The sequence below is a fragment of the Epinephelus lanceolatus genome, chromosome 7 (assembly GCF_041903045.1).
Source record: "Epinephelus lanceolatus isolate andai-2023 chromosome 7, ASM4190304v1, whole genome shotgun sequence".
Lineage (NCBI taxonomy): Eukaryota > Metazoa > Chordata > Actinopteri > Perciformes > Serranidae > Epinephelus > Epinephelus lanceolatus.
The window spans coordinates 34,399,175-34,415,654 of NC_135740.1; the positions used below are offsets into that span (position 1 = coordinate 34,399,175).

Consider the following 16,480-nt stretch of genomic DNA (forward strand, 5'->3'; position numbering starts at 1 on the left):
CAATACAATTTTACCCGTCATAAATATCAATGGCTGTAAAGCAAGACAAACCTCCCATTTTAAATCAACAATGCATTTGGCTTATTTGCATATAGATCAGGTAAGTCAGATCAATAAGTGTACATGTGAGTTTTGCTTCTATGTCAACAAAATCTTGACACTAATGTTAGCTCGGTAGCTAATGCTACTTTACTGAGGGTTGACTACACAGGTAACATTTGCTCCCACACAATAGTAATGCAAACGACTTGGTCTCACTCTGAAGTCATCGAATATTGGCACTTAGGCAGTGAAGTTCGGCGACAGACGCTGATGACAAAAGCTGTCCACTCATGTTGGCATGCTTGGCAGCTGGTTGCCATTATTGTATAATGCACCCCATGGTGTCCGGGGGAAATCCTAAGCCAAACCCTGTTGCCCTGTTATTTTTTCTAAACCCAACCACATGCTTTTCTTGCCTAAACCCAACCACATGTATGTTAGCCAAACACAACCATGTGTGTTTGTTGTTGAAGGGAAAAAACATCAATTTGCGGTGTTGTACTGATGTACTGCGTTTATTTTGAAAGAGACTGTATGCGCTCTACATTTCCTGTGAAAACTGAAGTGTATTTTAAAACAGACAATGTACGTAACAGGCTGAACTTGACATGTTGTCCCAGAAAGTCAACAACCAACACACCCAGGGTACCTTGTACGCCATATGTCAACATGGAAAGTCCATGACAACAATATGTGATGATGTGAGTGAGTGAGTGAGTGAGATTGTGTTGGTGCAAAAGATCCATGTTGAAGTGGATTAAGGATGCCAAAGGAAAAGGAAAGACTCTGACACAGAGGCATTTCCATCACCTTATGAAGTTTCTTCAGCTTGATATCGATGAAATTCAGCCAATCACTGTCTTAACTCAGAGACCGCCTGTAGTAACTTCCGGCCCCACGTCAGGGCTAGCTACAGTTTCTCCTCTATCTATATCTCTGTAAGATATTTTTTTAGGCATTTTTGCCTTTATAGACAGGACAGTTAATCATGAAGGGGGGAGAGAGAGAGGGATAATGACATGCAGCAAAGGGCCACAGGCTGGAGTTGAACCTGGGCCGCTGCGGCAACAGCCTTGTACATGGGGCGTCTACTCTATCCACTAAGCCACCGACGCCCCTCTCCTCTATTTATATCTATTGGTCATAACCAGATGGATGGCTTTTCAGAATCTGCAGTTCATGAATCTGGATTTCATGTGTGTTAACAGATCAGCATGTTTCGTTACTAACACTATAATCAGTAAAAACTATAATTTATTCGGTGCACCTTTATTTGAGTCTACAGTTATTACTTTTAATAGTTGTTTCTGCAATGATGCAGTCATTTAATAAACAGGAAATTCATTCAATGAGTCACACAAGAGAATACTGCAGAAAAGGTTAAAGGTCATGTCTTTAATTTTTATTACCAGCTGTCATAATATATATTAATTTATTAAGGAAGCAACGTATCACCACAACCTCAAGAAAGTTGACAGTCTTCAAAATTCATGTTATACAAAGGGAAAAATAGAAAAATCATCTAAGAGCTTATAACTTTAATAACAACTTACAATGAAACAAATGGTTATACATATACCATCCATACAGCACAGGTGTATTACCAAAAGCTTAACTATTACATATATTATTTTCTTTAGATAACATATAAATACAGTCTCAAATGAAATACAATACATTTTTTTAAGTAATCCAGAATAAAAAAATAAAGAATTATATACTGACTTTAGGGGTGACGTTAACCACCACTACATTTCAGACTGTGTGCTGGCAAAAATTACATCACCATAAAGGATACAGCTGTTAATTTTTATAAAAATGACTTGTCTATTTGCTGAAATTGTCACTATATCCACTCAGTCTTTGAAAAAAAATCAGGTTTGCTAGGATCTACTTTGTCACGCGGCCATCATGTTAGACACACTTTTCACAAAGTACCAAGCACTGCCCACCGGCTTCACCAACATTCTCATTTTACAGCTAAACAGTACACTAAAATATGTTTCTGGAAACATTTGAGGTGAGACATAGGCAGTACAGTAACAAAATCTTGATTTATATTTGATCAGTGCTGCCTAGTTTGACCACAGCTTATGAGCAGTGATTGACGTGATTGACAGCTGCGTTAGAGACTCTTCAACACTGATTGGTTGTTTTTGTTCACAATCAGTAAAGCCGTTAGAAATGCTACAAGGCAATAGAGAAAGCAGAGGAGTATGATTTCTTCACAGATGATCTGTCTCATTAGCCCCATTTCCACCAAACACTTTTGGTATAGTACCTTTGGAACCAAAAGTAACCCTTCAGACATGGTACCTAGACCTTAGCATTTCCACTGCAAACAGTACTCTTACAAGTGGGCAAAGTTGTTGTCACTCTCTGCTCCGTCCAACACTCACTGTATTTCCTCCTCACAGGTGACACAGATGTCTGCGCCTCATTTATCATCCATCGTACGGGGTTGTTTTTCACAACAAAATAAAACAGGCTGCAGTGAGAGTCTCTCTCGATTAGATATTGAAAAATAGTGGGTTTGTGCAGTTAGTCCTTCTAAGGCAAGCTCAGGGGTTTAGTATTGACAGAGCCCACAGGAACGAAGCTCTGCCGCTTGTTTTTCTCCAAGTGAGGACTGGGCAGAGGTGGGTAGAGTAGCCAAATATTGTACTCAAGTAAGAGTACTGATACTTTAGAACAATGTACTCAAGTAAAAGTAAAAAGTAGTCATCCAAATAATTACTTGAGTAAGATTAAAAGAGTATTTGGTGAAAAAACTACTCAAGTACTGAGTAACTGTTGAGTAACGTCTGATTTATTTGTAAAATAAGAACATGAACGTAATCAATCAATCAAAAATAATAATCTGCAAATTCATGTATTTTAAACGATACCCCTTTAACTAAAACAAAAATAAATCTTTACAAACATAACATAAATCAAGGCATAAGAAACACAAATATATTCTTATATATACTGTACATATATATATATATATATATATATACAGTACAGGCCAAAAGTTTGGACACACCTTCTCATTCAATACGTTTTCTTTATTTTCATGACTATTTACATTGTAGATTCTCACTGAAGGCATCAAAACTATGAATGAACACATGTGGAGTTATGTACTTAACAAAAAAGGTGAAATAACTGAAAACATGTTTTATATTCTAGTTTCTTCAAAATAGCCACCCTTTGCTCTGATTACTGCTTTGCACACTCTTGGCATTCTCTCGATGAGCTTCAAGAGGTAGTCACCTGAAATGGTTTTCCAACAGTCTTGAAGGAGTTCCCAGAGGTGTTTAGCACTTGTTGGCCCCTTTGCCTTCACTCTGCGGTCCAGCTCACCCCAAACCATCTCGATTGGGTTCAGGTCCGGTGACTGTGGAGGCCAGGTCATCTGCCGCAGCACTCCATCACTCTCCTTCTTGGTCAAATAGCCCTTACACAGCCTGGAGGTGTGTTTGGGGTCATTGTCCTGTTGAAAAATAAATGATCGTCCAACTAAACGCAAACCGGATGGGATGGCATGTCGCTGCAGGATGCTGTGGTAGCCATGCTGGTTCAGTGTGCCTTCAATTTTGAATAAATCCCCAACAGTGTCACCAGCAAAACACCCCCACACCATCACACCTCCTCCTCCATGCTTCACAGTGGGAACCAGGCATGTGGAATCCATCCGTTCACCTTTTCTGCGTCTCACAAAGACACGGCGGTTGGAACCAAAGATCTCAAATTTGGACTCATCAGACCAAAGCACAGATTTCCACTGGTCTAATGTCCATTCCTTGTGTTTCTTGGCCCAAACAAATCTCTTCTGCTTGTTGCCTCTCCTTAGCAGTGGTTTCCTAGCAGCTATTTGACCATGAAGGCCTGATTGGCGCAGTCTCCTCTTAACAGTTGTTCTAGAGATGGGTCTGCTGCTAGAACTCTGTGTGGCATTCATCTGGTCTCTGATCTGAGCTGCTGTTAACTTGCCATTTTTGAGGCTGGTGACTCGGATGAACTTATCCTCAGAAGCAGAGGTGACTCTTGGTCTTCCTTTCCTGGGTCGGTCCTCATGTGTGCCAGTTTGGTTGTAGCGCTTGATGGTTTTTGCGACTCCACTTGGGGACACATTTAAAGTTTTTGCAATTTTCCGGACTGACTGACCTTCATTTCTTAAAGTAATGATGGCCACTGGTTTTTCTTTAGTTAGCTGATTGGTTCTTGCCATAATATGAATTTTAACAGTTGTCCAATAGGGCTGTCGGCTGTGTATTAACCTGACTTCTGCACAACACAACTGATGGTCCCAACCCCATTGATAAAGCAAGAAATTCCACTAATTAACCCTGATAAGGCACACCTGTGAAGTGGAAACCATTTCAGGTGACTACCTCTTGAAGCTCATCGAGAGAATGCCAAGAGTGTGCAAAGCAGTAATCAGAGCAAAGGGTGGCTATTTTGAAGAAACTAGAATATAAAACATGTTTTCAGTTATTTCCCCTTTTTTTGTTAAGTACATAACTCCACATGTGTTCATTCATAGTTTTGATGCCTTCAGTGAGAATCTACAATGTAAATAGTCATGAAAATAAAGAAAACGCATTGAATGAGAAGGTGTGTCCAAACTTTTGGCCTGTACTGTATATGTATGTAATTATGTACTCAGAGGTGGGTAGAGTAGCCAAATATTGTACTCAAGTAAGAGTATTGTTGCTTTAAAACAATATAACTCAAGTAAAAGTAAAAAGTATTTTGCATTAAAACTACTCTGAAAAGTACAATTTATCCAAAAAGTTACTCGAGTAAATGTAACTGAGTAAATGTAACTAGTTACTACCCACCTCTGGGACTGGGATATATGCAGTCCACATAATCCCGCTGAAATTATGCTTGAAGATCCACTCATTATGGAAAGGTCAAAGTTGTCATATTGAAATCTAAGGAGTGTTGATTCACATCGTCAACTTGTGCATTGACTGGACTGCTTGGGCAGTCGGCCCAGTGAATTAAATTGTTTTTTCTTAGTCTACAGCTGCTGCAAGAGGCAGCAAAACATCCTTTCATTTTATAGTTATACTTTACTAATAAAACTCTCTACGATATGAACAGTAGTTACATAAGCTTCAAACCAGCCACATCTCAGCCCTGAGCAGAGTGATCGTCTGCTATTAACTATCAACAGACTGCAGTGTTCACAGCTCCTCCTTTTAGTACCAGATCTGTGTGCTAGGTACCCCAACAGAGGGGGGACCAAAAATGGTAACGGTACAGAACGATTCCATTGGTACCATCTACAACATTTCACAGTGGAAACAGAAAAAAAGCGTACCAAACTGAACTGATCCGTACTGCTTGGTGGAAACAGGGCTATTTATTTCTGTGTGAATATAGTGACAGTTTCAGCAAATACGGAAAAAGTCATTTTAAAAAGTTACCAACTGTACCTTTAAGTAGCAAATCCAGTATTTTTTTAGACTGTTAATCCAGCTCCAGAGCCCTGACATCAGTGTAGATACTCTCCTCCTCCTCTGGTTTTCCATCCCTTGTCCCTTCTTTACTAGCTTGCCTCCTGGTGAAGATTGGTGCAGAATAAACCAATGAGTCCTCATCTGTCTGAGAAAATGTATGGAGACAGTTATTTGATGGCAGATGACAAAATTTAGAGACAAAAACATGCTGATAACTTAAAAGCCACAATACATTTTTCTTTTTATATCTTACCTGTTGAATTTGCTGATCACCACTGGCTGCTGCAGCATTTGTTTGCAGAGCAACAGAAGCTGCATTATAAAATAAAAACAGCAATAAAGTAAATCCAGTTTTGACAAATACTGTTTGATAGATAGACATATGAGTGACTTTGCCTACCGTTGCAACAACCACAAGATTCTTTCTTGAGTTTCTTGACTGAGTAAATGAGAAAGGCTATGACAATCAGACTGATAGCCAAAGCAGCACACAACAGAGAGACGACTATTTGGTTCCTCTGTGAGTCCCACATGGTGTCTGCTGACACAATATGGAAAGTTAACCATTAGAAAAGGTGTATATAAGAGTAATTTATAATTTATAATGTTCTGGTACATTTGCTTGATGTAAGTCAAACACACAAATGTTCTTATTTTCCAATTATATATGTAAATATGATGCAGTTACCTTCAGTGTTGAGTTCTGATCTGTTTCCAGATAATCTCTCCTCACATGTGGCCACAGCACAGTTATAAGTCCCAGCATCAGAGGAGCTCACGTTCTTGAGGAAGCGGTACAAACATCCTTCAAGGTTCTTTTCATGTTCCTCAGCACTGTTTTCTTGAGAACAGTTCAAACTTGGGAGACACTGAAGTAATCCGGCTCTTAAACAGCACACACACGTCTTGTTCTCAGAGTCAGAGAGGGCTGAACACTGGGTCACTGAGTCTCCTGGACAGACTGGATCAGATGGAGGGGCTGCAGTTATTGCAGGCTCTGGTGCTGGGAAAAAAGTTTAAAACTTCAACTATTCATTTTCAAACAAAATACAACTGTCGGCATAATTAAAACAAAGCTGTAATAAAATTAATATATGTATTTACCTCCAACTTTCAGGTCTGCTCCTTTCAAAAGTGTGAAGGTTTGTTGGTGTATTTTTACACAGAGGTAAACTGCTGTATCACTTTGCCTTGTGTTTTTAATATGCAGGACAAATTTTCCAGGCTTTTCCGTGGCTGTGATTCGAGGATCTCTCTCAAAGCTGAAAGTTTTTCCTAATACTTTAGGAATGTCTCCAGAAACAAGCCTCATCCAAAAGATGCTTCCCGAAGACTTGCGGGGACAAGTCAGTGTCACATCAGCTCCAACACCAACAGTCTTTGTCTCAAAGATCTGCTCTACTGTGCAACCTGAAAAAACATTATTTAACATTAAGAGAGACAGAATCTTGAATGCTCTCTCCTCAGTTACTGCAAGAACATGACGATACTTGAAGTGAATCTGCCCTCTCTAAATATACTTACGTCCCACTCTGAGCATCAGCAGTAGATAAAGCACAGTCTTCATTTTCTGGTTATTATTCCACTTGAGACTTCTTAAATTGAGACTACAATATGAAAGGATTCACTGTAATGTAGTCATATCAAGTGGGAGGGAACAGTTGCAGAGCAACATGATTGGCCTCTCGTCATGTTGGCGTTTACCACCACAGTGGAAATAAAATCAACAATCTTTCCAACCTAAACACATGAAACAACACCAACAGCACGCTTCTGTATAAATGTGGGTTTCTATAACAACACAGTGACAGTGAAAGTAAACACAACAGATGATTTGATCTTAATGTGAACTACAGTTATTTAAAGACAAAAAGCAGAGACACAACACAGCACATTCTTCTGTTGTACATCTTTGTTGTTTTTCACTGCTATACTAACATTTATCAGGGTTGTAGCCTGATTTCCAGAAACTCTAAAATAGGAAGCAATCATATTTCTATGATTTATGGGGTACTGTATTTACTTTGAGTTTGATTATTCATGCAAACCCAAGATTATGTTCAATAACAATATTTTTAAATGGTCAAAACCAACTTTTATCTTTTTTTTTTATTTAACTTTGAATGCTTGTTAGGGTATGATTAAGGTTAAGCAACTAAAACCTCTTAGTTTAATTTAGGGAATGATCGTGGTGATGACAAACACTAATGAAGTCAAGATGCTACATAATTGACACACAACATCCTCCCTTGGCACTGAATATTGGATTAAAGTGCCTGAACTGGCACAATCTGTGCCCTAGGCAGGCTTCTCCTGGGAAATTAACACAAATAAACCACTTAGCTGACAAACAATAATAATAAATGACAGAATTAAGAATTCAGAACGTGCAAATTTGCAAATTTAAATCTCTTCACATACACTTCTTCCACTCCACCATTTCACTTATGTTCAGTTAAAAATATTAAAAAATGGTGGGGCCCTAGACAACCGCCTGTTTCACCTGTAGGAAGATCTGCCACTGGTGGGTTAGACTCACAAGTCAGTCTTTAGACGCTTTGCTTAACTAAAGACTGATGACTTTCTCCTGATTTTGTGTTTAGATGGGCGGATATAATTTCAGAGTTTAAAAAAACTCCCTACGTTGCAGAACCAAAAGTAAATCCACAGGGCGGTACTTCGGTGGCTCGCTGAACTCTTGTGCTTGTAAACATAGTCCCACTAGGAACACGTGTAGCGGTACAAAATGGCTCAAGTCGCTGTAAGTCCTTCATTTCCACAATCTTGTGGACTGAGCACACGTTTGATAAAACAGAGTTAAATCTCTCGGCATCCATTTTCAAGCTCTCTGTGTGTTTGTTTCCTTGCAGACGAGAAAAGGGGGAGCGCACATTTCCAGGAGGGCGTGTCCTTTTCAAAAATGTAAGAGGCGTTGCTTTGTTGCCGGCCGTTTTCTCTGGTGTGTTAAACACACTTTAGAAAGGAGTGTCCCCAGACTATCAGAAGGCAGAGATGGTGGGTTGTATGTTTAGTGCTTTAGCAAAATGCTAAATCATGGCTCTAACACTGCAGGGTTATGATTCAACTTGATCAAAAGATACTGTTTATGATCTGCTCACTCTTTTACATTACTGCCTCAGAAATCGTGAAAGAACTACTTTGTCAACGAAATGCTTTGATTCATTAAGTGATTTGTGATTTTCACCTCTAGCTGAAGTAATTGGCCTGCTGTGTTGTGAATGACTCTGATGGGAACAGTCAGAGTTAATCAAAACAGTGAAGTTCCAGGCTGTAAACGTCAAAACAAGGATTAAAGATGTTGATACCCTCTGTGGAGCTGAGGGGAACTGCAGATGTTGACTCTCTGTGGTTTTGTGTTTATATCTAACCTCTCTTAGGATGCTTTCACACCTGCCCTGTTTGGTTCGGCTCAATCTAACTCAAGTTTGTTTGCCCCCTAAGTGTGGTTTATTTGGGAAGGTGTGAACACAGCAATCACACTCAAGTGTGATTGCACCAAAACAACCGGACTGAGACCTTCTTGAAGAGGTGGTCTGTCTGGTCACAAATGAACTCTGGTGCGGTTCATTTGTGGTGAGAACGTGTTCAGACCTGGATCTGAACCAACTGCAGTCACATGACACATTGTTTGGGTTAAACATGAGCATGTTACAGTCCTGGAGGATTATTAATGTGCGCCTCCTCCTGTACTGCCTTAATATGCACATTCAGCACATCCAATGCATGAAAACATTGTTTTCTGGTTGGAGTTGCGCCAAAGTAAGCCTTAAATAAAGGTAATCATGAGATCTTGCTTGGCATTACAAGACTTAGGGGCTTTTTCATCAGGGGCCCGGGCCTGGATCCAAGTACACTTGATCCTGGAATCCGGTTTGTTTGCTTAGTGCGAACACTGTGTAGTGTTGCCAGGTACAGTACACCAATCTGTACTCTTATCTGTTACTGTCTGTCAGAAGGATGAGAGGCAGAAGCAGAGCACCACTCTGTCATAGAAACTCGGTCAACCTTGAAATATTTAGAATTTTTCATACAACTGACCTGTGTGTTATGATCTGAAGGAGGAAATCCATGTGAACCTGGGAGAGAAACAAATAAATAAAATAAGATCAGATATGAATCAGGGGAAATAAAAAGGAAGCTCTTTACCATGTACAGCCTCACAATAACAATGACAGGAAGACCTGACAAGATAAAGCAGTCCAATACAACACCCCAAACTGACATGAAAAAATCACCAGAGGGTTTCTGGCACAGCTTCAGCTACTTGTAAGGGTATGGAGGCACCTCATCCAGTGCCTGTGGGTCAGCTGCAGGGTCATCAGCCAGGTACGACTGGTCTTCAACGTTTTGATCCTTTAAAACTGGAATGTGTTCTGGTGGTGGGGCATTGGCAGGGTCGTCTTCCTGCCACCCCCTGCAGCTGCCCAAGAGCTAAGTGTTACCCCAGCCCTGGTCTTCCCTCTTGGCCCACAGCCAGAAGCTGCTGGTGTGGCTTGTGTTGTCCCTGCTTTCTCTGCAAACTGGATGTGGTGGCCTGCTGTCTGCACCTATCCAGAACCTCAGCCTGTTTGCTCAGGACTTGGTCATATCGCCACTTGTAGCACTTGAAACAGGATGCGCTGGAAATTTGCACAAGGACTGCTGCAGGGGGGGGGGGGGGGGGGGGGGGCACTTAGAGCCAGTGTGGACCTGAAGTTTATGCTGCAGAGCGTTCTTTCCGATGAGACCGGTGTCAGAGAGGCACTGTGGTAAGATCTAGATCTATCTACAGAGCCAAAACTGCAGTGACATTTGTCAGACCAGCACACTGTGGTTTGTGGCCGTTATCAAGGTCAACATATTGTTGACCACATACCAAAACATGTTAGACAATGAAGTTTTCTTGATACAATAAGTGTCGCCGTCCAGCACCTGCACGCAAAACACACATACACGGTTAAAGATACAGAAGAGTGAATGTTATTTACAACAAAAGCACTGTAGGAAATACTTTCATGGTCTTTGTGTCCTGCTTTGTACCTTCTGTTTTTTCTTTGTGTGCACTGCTTGCATGTCACACACAGACAGACACAGACAAGCATGCATTCACAGTCACCACTGACAAAAAAACGGTGCATGGAAACTTTAGCATTGCTGTGGTCGGGCTGCAGACTAAGGTTTCAGTGCAAAGGGGCTTTTCTGACATTCTCACTCTCTGTTTTAGTCTCAACAAGCTGAACTTGAAAGCTGTTTTAAAAAGGCAAACGGAATAACACAACAGTATATCATTTTCATAACTATTATTATCACATCAACTTACAGTGGGAGTTGAAGAGTAAAGTTACACTATGTCATAAAGAGTTTTTTTTTATCACAAGTTTCTGTGGTTCGGTGCTTTTCATCCGTAGTTGCTGTCAGTGAGGGTAAGTGCCAATCATTCACTGGTTCCACTGGCCAAATTAATGGTGAATAAATCAACACGTTATATTAAAATTAAATCAAGACATGAAATTATGTGCATATGCAATATTTTAAGATGCAGATGCATGTGGCTCTAGATTTGGTTGTTATCTGAGTTAAGAAGCCTGCTGAAGCCTCTTGTATCTCTCCTCTCACTACACATCCTGTTGAAGCCCATCGTCAGGTCTGTTCTGAGTAAACAGCCTTGATGGTTGGTAAAAGGGAGGAGAAATAGCCAACCACAGTTTGTGCCTGTCTGTGTAGCTGCTGCATGTGTTCTTGTTTGTTCTTGTCATGACAGATGTACTTTACAAAGCGCTGTGACATCACAGAGACTGGGGGCGGGTGGGGTAGGGGGCATTGTTTAGTAGTTGACCTGCTTATTTTTTTTTAAACATTTTTATATCATGTTCTGTCAGGCAGACACACAGAAGTTTACTGGCTAGAACATTAGCATCTTGATCGCTGGGTCACAGATCTGCCGTGTACGTGTTATGTCACTGCACCAAATTTCTCTGCAATCCATCCAGTAGACATTTCACACAACACCAAAGATATCAACCTAATGATGGCGCCACATGAAAAGGTATTATAATAGCACATCCTCTGGAAACCTCGACTGCCTGCACAAATTTCATGATAATCCATCCAAATTTATGAAGGCATTTCAGTCAGGATCAAAGCAGTGGATGTCCGACAGAGCCAGGCCCGTAATGTGGCTGACAGTGTTGCGCTTGTGTTACCGGTCCACCCTTTTTCCTCTTTAAGGGCGGTGGCCTTGTGGGCAACCTGTGAGTCTGTGACGTGTGCTTTGTTGTATGTGGAGGGAAGCAGCTCTTTCGCAGGTGTGTCATGGTGAAGACCGCATGCAGCAAAGTGTGATGATAGCCAGCAGGATTAAAGGTGCTTTCACACCTGCCCTGTTTGGTTTGGTTCCATCAAACTCAAGCTCATTTGCCCCCTAAGTGTGGTTCGTTTGGGCAGGTGTGAACACAGCAATCGCACTCGGGTGCACTCCAAAACATCCTGACTGAGACCTTGGTGAAGAGGTGGCCTCAGTCCGGTTACAAACGAACTCTGGTGCGGTTGGTTTGTGGTGAGAACGTGTTCAGACCTGGATCTGAACCAACTGCAGTCACATGACACATGTGACATGGTTAAACATGAGCATGTTACAGTCCTGGAGGATTATTAATGTGCACCTCCTCCTGTACTGCCTTAATATGCACATTCAGCACATCCAATGCATCAAAACATTGTTTTCTAGTTGGAGCCGCGCCTCGTTTTCAAACTGTATGGTTTGACTCAAATGAACAATGACAGCAATATAGTCCACGATGAGCAGCGCTAAAATCAACCTGCGTAGTTGTCCCTCCATTGTGACGTTACAAGTGTACTCTTCAACGTTTTGTTTACTCTGCACCAGGAGAGGTTGTGGCTCCCCCTGCTGGGATGTGCTTGTTGAGTTGGTTGCAGTCACCTATAATTAATCACACCTGTGCTGCCTATATTGTTTGTGACATTGCCAGAACACACACTGAAGTTTCTTGCCCACCCAAAGCAAATAAGCAGACACAGTTTAGAAACCAACTACCTATTTTTATTGTCACTAACCCAGTGTTAATCACCATCAAATCTCTGTCATTTCAATCACATTATGACATATCACCTGAACTTATAAATTACACAACAATCATCTAAATATTTTATAGGATTCACATCAACACATAATTTAGCCAATTACTGTCCTTATTTGCAAAACAGATCCAAACATAGTTTTAGTGCTTGATACTGTGGAGTGTAAAAAGGGTCAAGTTTTATATCTAATATTAAATCTTGGGTTAGGGTTAGGACACCAAATATGTGACATTGTTTCACTTGCAGGCAAAATGAAAACAGTAAACAGTCCCAGTTAGATTATTATTTTATTTTATTTTATTTTATTATTTTTTGGCATTAGTTAAACCCTTTGGATTAAAAATAAATCAAAGTAAACTATACAAGTATTTTCAAAGTAGTCAATGTTCACTTTTTTTCAGTAGCAAATATAACATGCTTTCGCTGTTAAGTCTTTATAGCAAATTGTGAAAATCATTGGATTAAAAATGTGGTAAAAGATCGACATGAGTAGGGAAAATTAAGCGATATAAAATGACTGCCATATTAGTCTCATCAGGTATTGCTTCAAAAGTATTTTATTTATTTCTACTGTGCTGCAAACATTGAAAAAAAACATCCAATCTCACTTTTTAATACTTAAATCCTGCAATCAGTGCAAATAAAGTAGTAAATAAAGTAATTCAAAAAGAAACAAAGTAAAGTAAACATTTAAAGATGAGACAAAAATATGCCATTTTTAAAGAAAAGCAAAAACAAAACTTTTGAAAAGCCTGAAGATGGTTTACCTTAAAATTGCAATACATATAAGAGAAATTCAAAGCCTTAAAACTGCTCATCGGACAAAAGAATCCATCAGAAACCTTCCTCAAACTCCCTCCTTCTTCAAGGTAAATCTTTCAAACTGCATGTCTGAGTGGTAGCACAAATCCTCTTCATACTTTAATTAAAAACATGCAAAAAGAATATCACTCAAAGCAACTAACATAATTGTATTTTGCATCATGATAATCTATAAAGCCTTAATATAATAAGAGCATAAAAAGTCACACAATGGTTGCAAACAGACAGAACATGATGTCAGTACGACATGTTAAACATATTTGAAGGTTATCCAATTAAAAAACTGTTACCATTATCAGATGTTGAGTAACATATTTACAACAGTGGGCCAGACAAAATTAAATTAATCAGCAAATTAGGAAAAGGTTAATCTTTCACTTAAGTCCTGACATCAGTGTAAGGCCTCTCTCCCTCTGCTGCTCTTACATTCCTTCTGTCTGCTTGGCCAGGTTTCCTCTTGGTGAAGATCGGTGCAGAATAAGCCAATGACTGACTTGCAGCATTTGTTTGCAGAGTGACGGCAGCTGTATCATGAAATAAAAACAAAGATTAAAGATAAAAGATGCTGTTTGGTAATTTACACAAATCACTAATGCAACTCCTGTTAAGTTAGATTTTGCAAAATAGCCGACTGTTTGATGGACTGATGTATGAGAAGCTTTAATTACCATTGCAATGATAACAAGTTTTCTTCTTGATGGTATAAATCAGGAAGGCAATAACAGTCAGACTTAAAGCCAAAGCCGCAATTAACAGAAACAGAAGTGTGTTGGCCTTCTGCAGATCCCACATGTTGAGCTCTGAAATAACATCAGGAGCAAATAATGAAAGTTAAAAACTTTTTGGACAAGATGTTACAATATAATGGAAACTAAACTTTTGTAATACATTATTTTAATCTCTTCTACTGGATTCAAAATGAATAATTATTAAAGATTAATATGGAAATATTCTGCACTTACCTTCAAGTTTTGCTCCATTTCCAAATAATATCTCTCCACATGTGGCCACAGCACAGTAATAAGTCCCGGCATCAGAGGAGCTGACGTCCTTAGAGAAGCTGTAGATACATTTCTGTGGAGAGTGAGCTTCAGGACTCTTCTCACATCCATCACTACTGTTTACTTGGGCATAAATGAAACTGGGATGAGATTCATCTGATGTGGCTCTGAACCAATAAACTCTGTGTTCTTCTGAACATGTTTTCTTCTCAGAGTCAGAGAGGACTGAACACTGCAGAGTCACTGAGTCTCCTGGACGGACTGGATCAGATGCAAAGTCTTGAGTGACGGCAGTGATATCAGGTTCTGGTCCTGTCAAGATAAAATGACATGTTTTACTCAATAAAAATAAAAGTAATGAAAATTTTAAATTCATATGCTTAAAACCTTTTCTATACATTATGGAGACATAATTTGAATCATAATGAGTTATGGAAACACATATACATGTAGAAAAATCTATATATGTAAACTGATGGTAAATATGTTGGATTAAAGCATGGTTATTTTTTGTCAAGTAATTTAAAATGTCGATTTACCTTTAACTCTCAGAAGTGTTGATTTGGAAAATGTCATGTCCAGTAGATTTACTTTTAAACAGTAGTAAAGTCCAGTATCACTCAGCTTTGTCTCATGAATATGCAGAATAAATGATCCAGGCTCTTGTTTTGCTGTAATGTGAGGAGTCTTGTTAACACCTTCATAATCAAAGGCATATGTTCCTCCCAAGAACTCAGGTTGTTTTCCAGAAACAAGCCTGATCCAAAAGAGGGTATCATCGTACTCAGATGTCTGGCGAGTACAATTCAAAGTCACATTATCTCCAACTTCAACAGTTGTCATTTCAAAGACGCGATCGTCTGTGCATCCTGAACATAAAATTAAATGGAGCAGTGATTAACAACAGAGAAAGAAAAATGTACACACTGTACTAAATTACTGTAAGAACATAATATTTTAAATGTATATCTGGAGTAAATCTGACTTCTGTGAATATACTTACGTCCCACTCTGAGCATCAGCAGCAAATAAAATATGATCACCATTTTCATGTTAATCCCCTTGTAGCTGCAGCTAAATTAGAGCGTATTAGAAGATGACTCGCCTTAATGTAATCATGGAAAGTGGGAGGGAACATTTCAGAGCAATCTGATTGGCCTCTCGTTATGTCAGCATCTCACTGTATCACCACAGTGGAAATAAAATCAACCATCTTTCCAACCTGAAACAACACAACAGCACACTTTTGTTTCATGTTTCAGGGTGGGTTTCTATAACTGACACTGAAAGTAAACACAAGGTAAAGCTGGGGGGGCACTTTTCTGGAGAGGGCAATAAAAAAAAAAGGTAGAATTTGAAAATACCTCTCCTCCTGCAGCTGTCATCTCTGTCCCACCAGACAAGTACGTGCATATGCAGGTGCTTCAGACTGTAACACATTGTTTCCCATACAATGACCTATTTAATCTTCATTGTAACGCTCTCTCTTTCTGTTTCTCAGATCACTGATGAGACAAGAATTAGCTATCCCACCTCCTCCTTGCTCCTGGTACTGCTGTGGACTGCTTCGCCAGGGGTAGAGGGGGTAGTGGCTCTGGGGACAGACGGACAGACAGAGTCTGGAAGTCAGGGCCGTCTGGGCCCTCTGCACTAGCTGAGTTTGAGTTGCTGTAGTCGGGCTCACAGGATGTAGACTGCTGGTATGAGCCTGCCTTTAACCTCCTAGCTCAGATGGAACTGTCTTCCTCTTCTTTCTGCATGTCACGGTTTTCAAAATCGGCATACTTACATGATACTAGATTCGCATAGCCAGAGCTATCTCCACACATTGTGCTATGTGTGAAACTGCAAAAACAACCTCCAAGCTACAGTAGCAACAAAATCTGGCAGTTGGGCAGTGACTCGTGGCGTCAGAAACCAACGAAATACGCTGTCCTTTAATGTCCGCATGATATGTAGTCGGTTGCTGTTATAGTTTAACAGTGCCCTTTGTGTCAGGGGGAAATGTAGCCGGACAAGGACAAAAGTTAAGGTGGCAAAAGTCCAACTGGGCAGGGTTGG

At 40.0% G+C, this 16,480-nt stretch overlaps 2 protein-coding genes across 2 annotated transcripts; both read right to left on the reverse strand.

The window, feature by feature from the left end:
- Positions 1-4,685: 4,685 nt before the first annotated feature.
- Positions 4,686-7,084, reverse strand: LOC144463831 (uncharacterized). The gene is made up of 6 exons (XM_078169472.1): positions 7,023-7,084; positions 6,603-6,908; positions 6,187-6,501; positions 5,899-6,036; positions 5,752-5,810; positions 4,686-5,643 (listed from the first exon to the last, which is right to left on the reverse strand). The coding sequence occupies exons 1-6, from the start codon at positions 7,063-7,065 to the stop codon at positions 5,509-5,511; spliced, it is 996 nt and encodes a 331-aa protein (XP_078025598.1). The 5' UTR covers positions 7,066-7,084; the 3' UTR covers positions 4,686-5,508.
- Positions 7,085-12,870: 5,786 nt separating this feature from the next.
- Positions 12,871-15,482, reverse strand: LOC117250584 (signal-regulatory protein beta-2-like). Its single transcript, XM_078169471.1, has 5 exons — positions 15,423-15,482; positions 14,959-15,288; positions 14,381-14,731; positions 14,087-14,218; positions 12,871-13,942 (listed from the first exon to the last, which is right to left on the reverse strand). The coding sequence occupies exons 1-5, from the start codon at positions 15,469-15,471 to the stop codon at positions 13,797-13,799; spliced, it is 1,008 nt and encodes a 335-aa protein (XP_078025597.1). The 5' UTR covers positions 15,472-15,482; the 3' UTR covers positions 12,871-13,796.
- Positions 15,483-16,480: the final 998 nt, after the last annotated feature.

Bases quoted from the DNA above. Each gene is read 5' to 3' on its own strand.
- LOC144463831 (XM_078169472.1), bottom strand. From the start codon at position 7,065: ATGAAGACTGTGCTTTATCTACTGCTGATGCTCAGAGTGGGAC. The intron at 6,502-6,602 runs GTAAATACATAT...CTTTTTTCCCAG, and splicing joins AGCAGACCTGAAAGTTGGAG to CACCAGAGCCTGCAATAACT. The intron at 5,644-5,751 runs GTAAGATATAAA...ACATTTTCTCAG, and splicing joins GTGATCAGCAAATTCAACAG to ACAGATGAGGACTCATTGGT.
- LOC117250584 (XM_078169471.1), bottom strand. From the start codon at position 15,471: ATGAAAATGGTGATCATATTTTATTTGCTGCTGATGCTCAGAGTGGGA. The intron at 15,289-15,422 runs GTAAGTATATTC...TTTTATGTTCAG, and splicing joins GCTGATGCTCAGAGTGGGAC to GATGCACAGACGATCGCGTC. The intron at 14,219-14,380 runs GTAAGTGCAGAA...ATGTTATTTCAG, and splicing joins AAATGGAGCAAAACTTGAAG to AGCTCAACATGTGGGATCTG.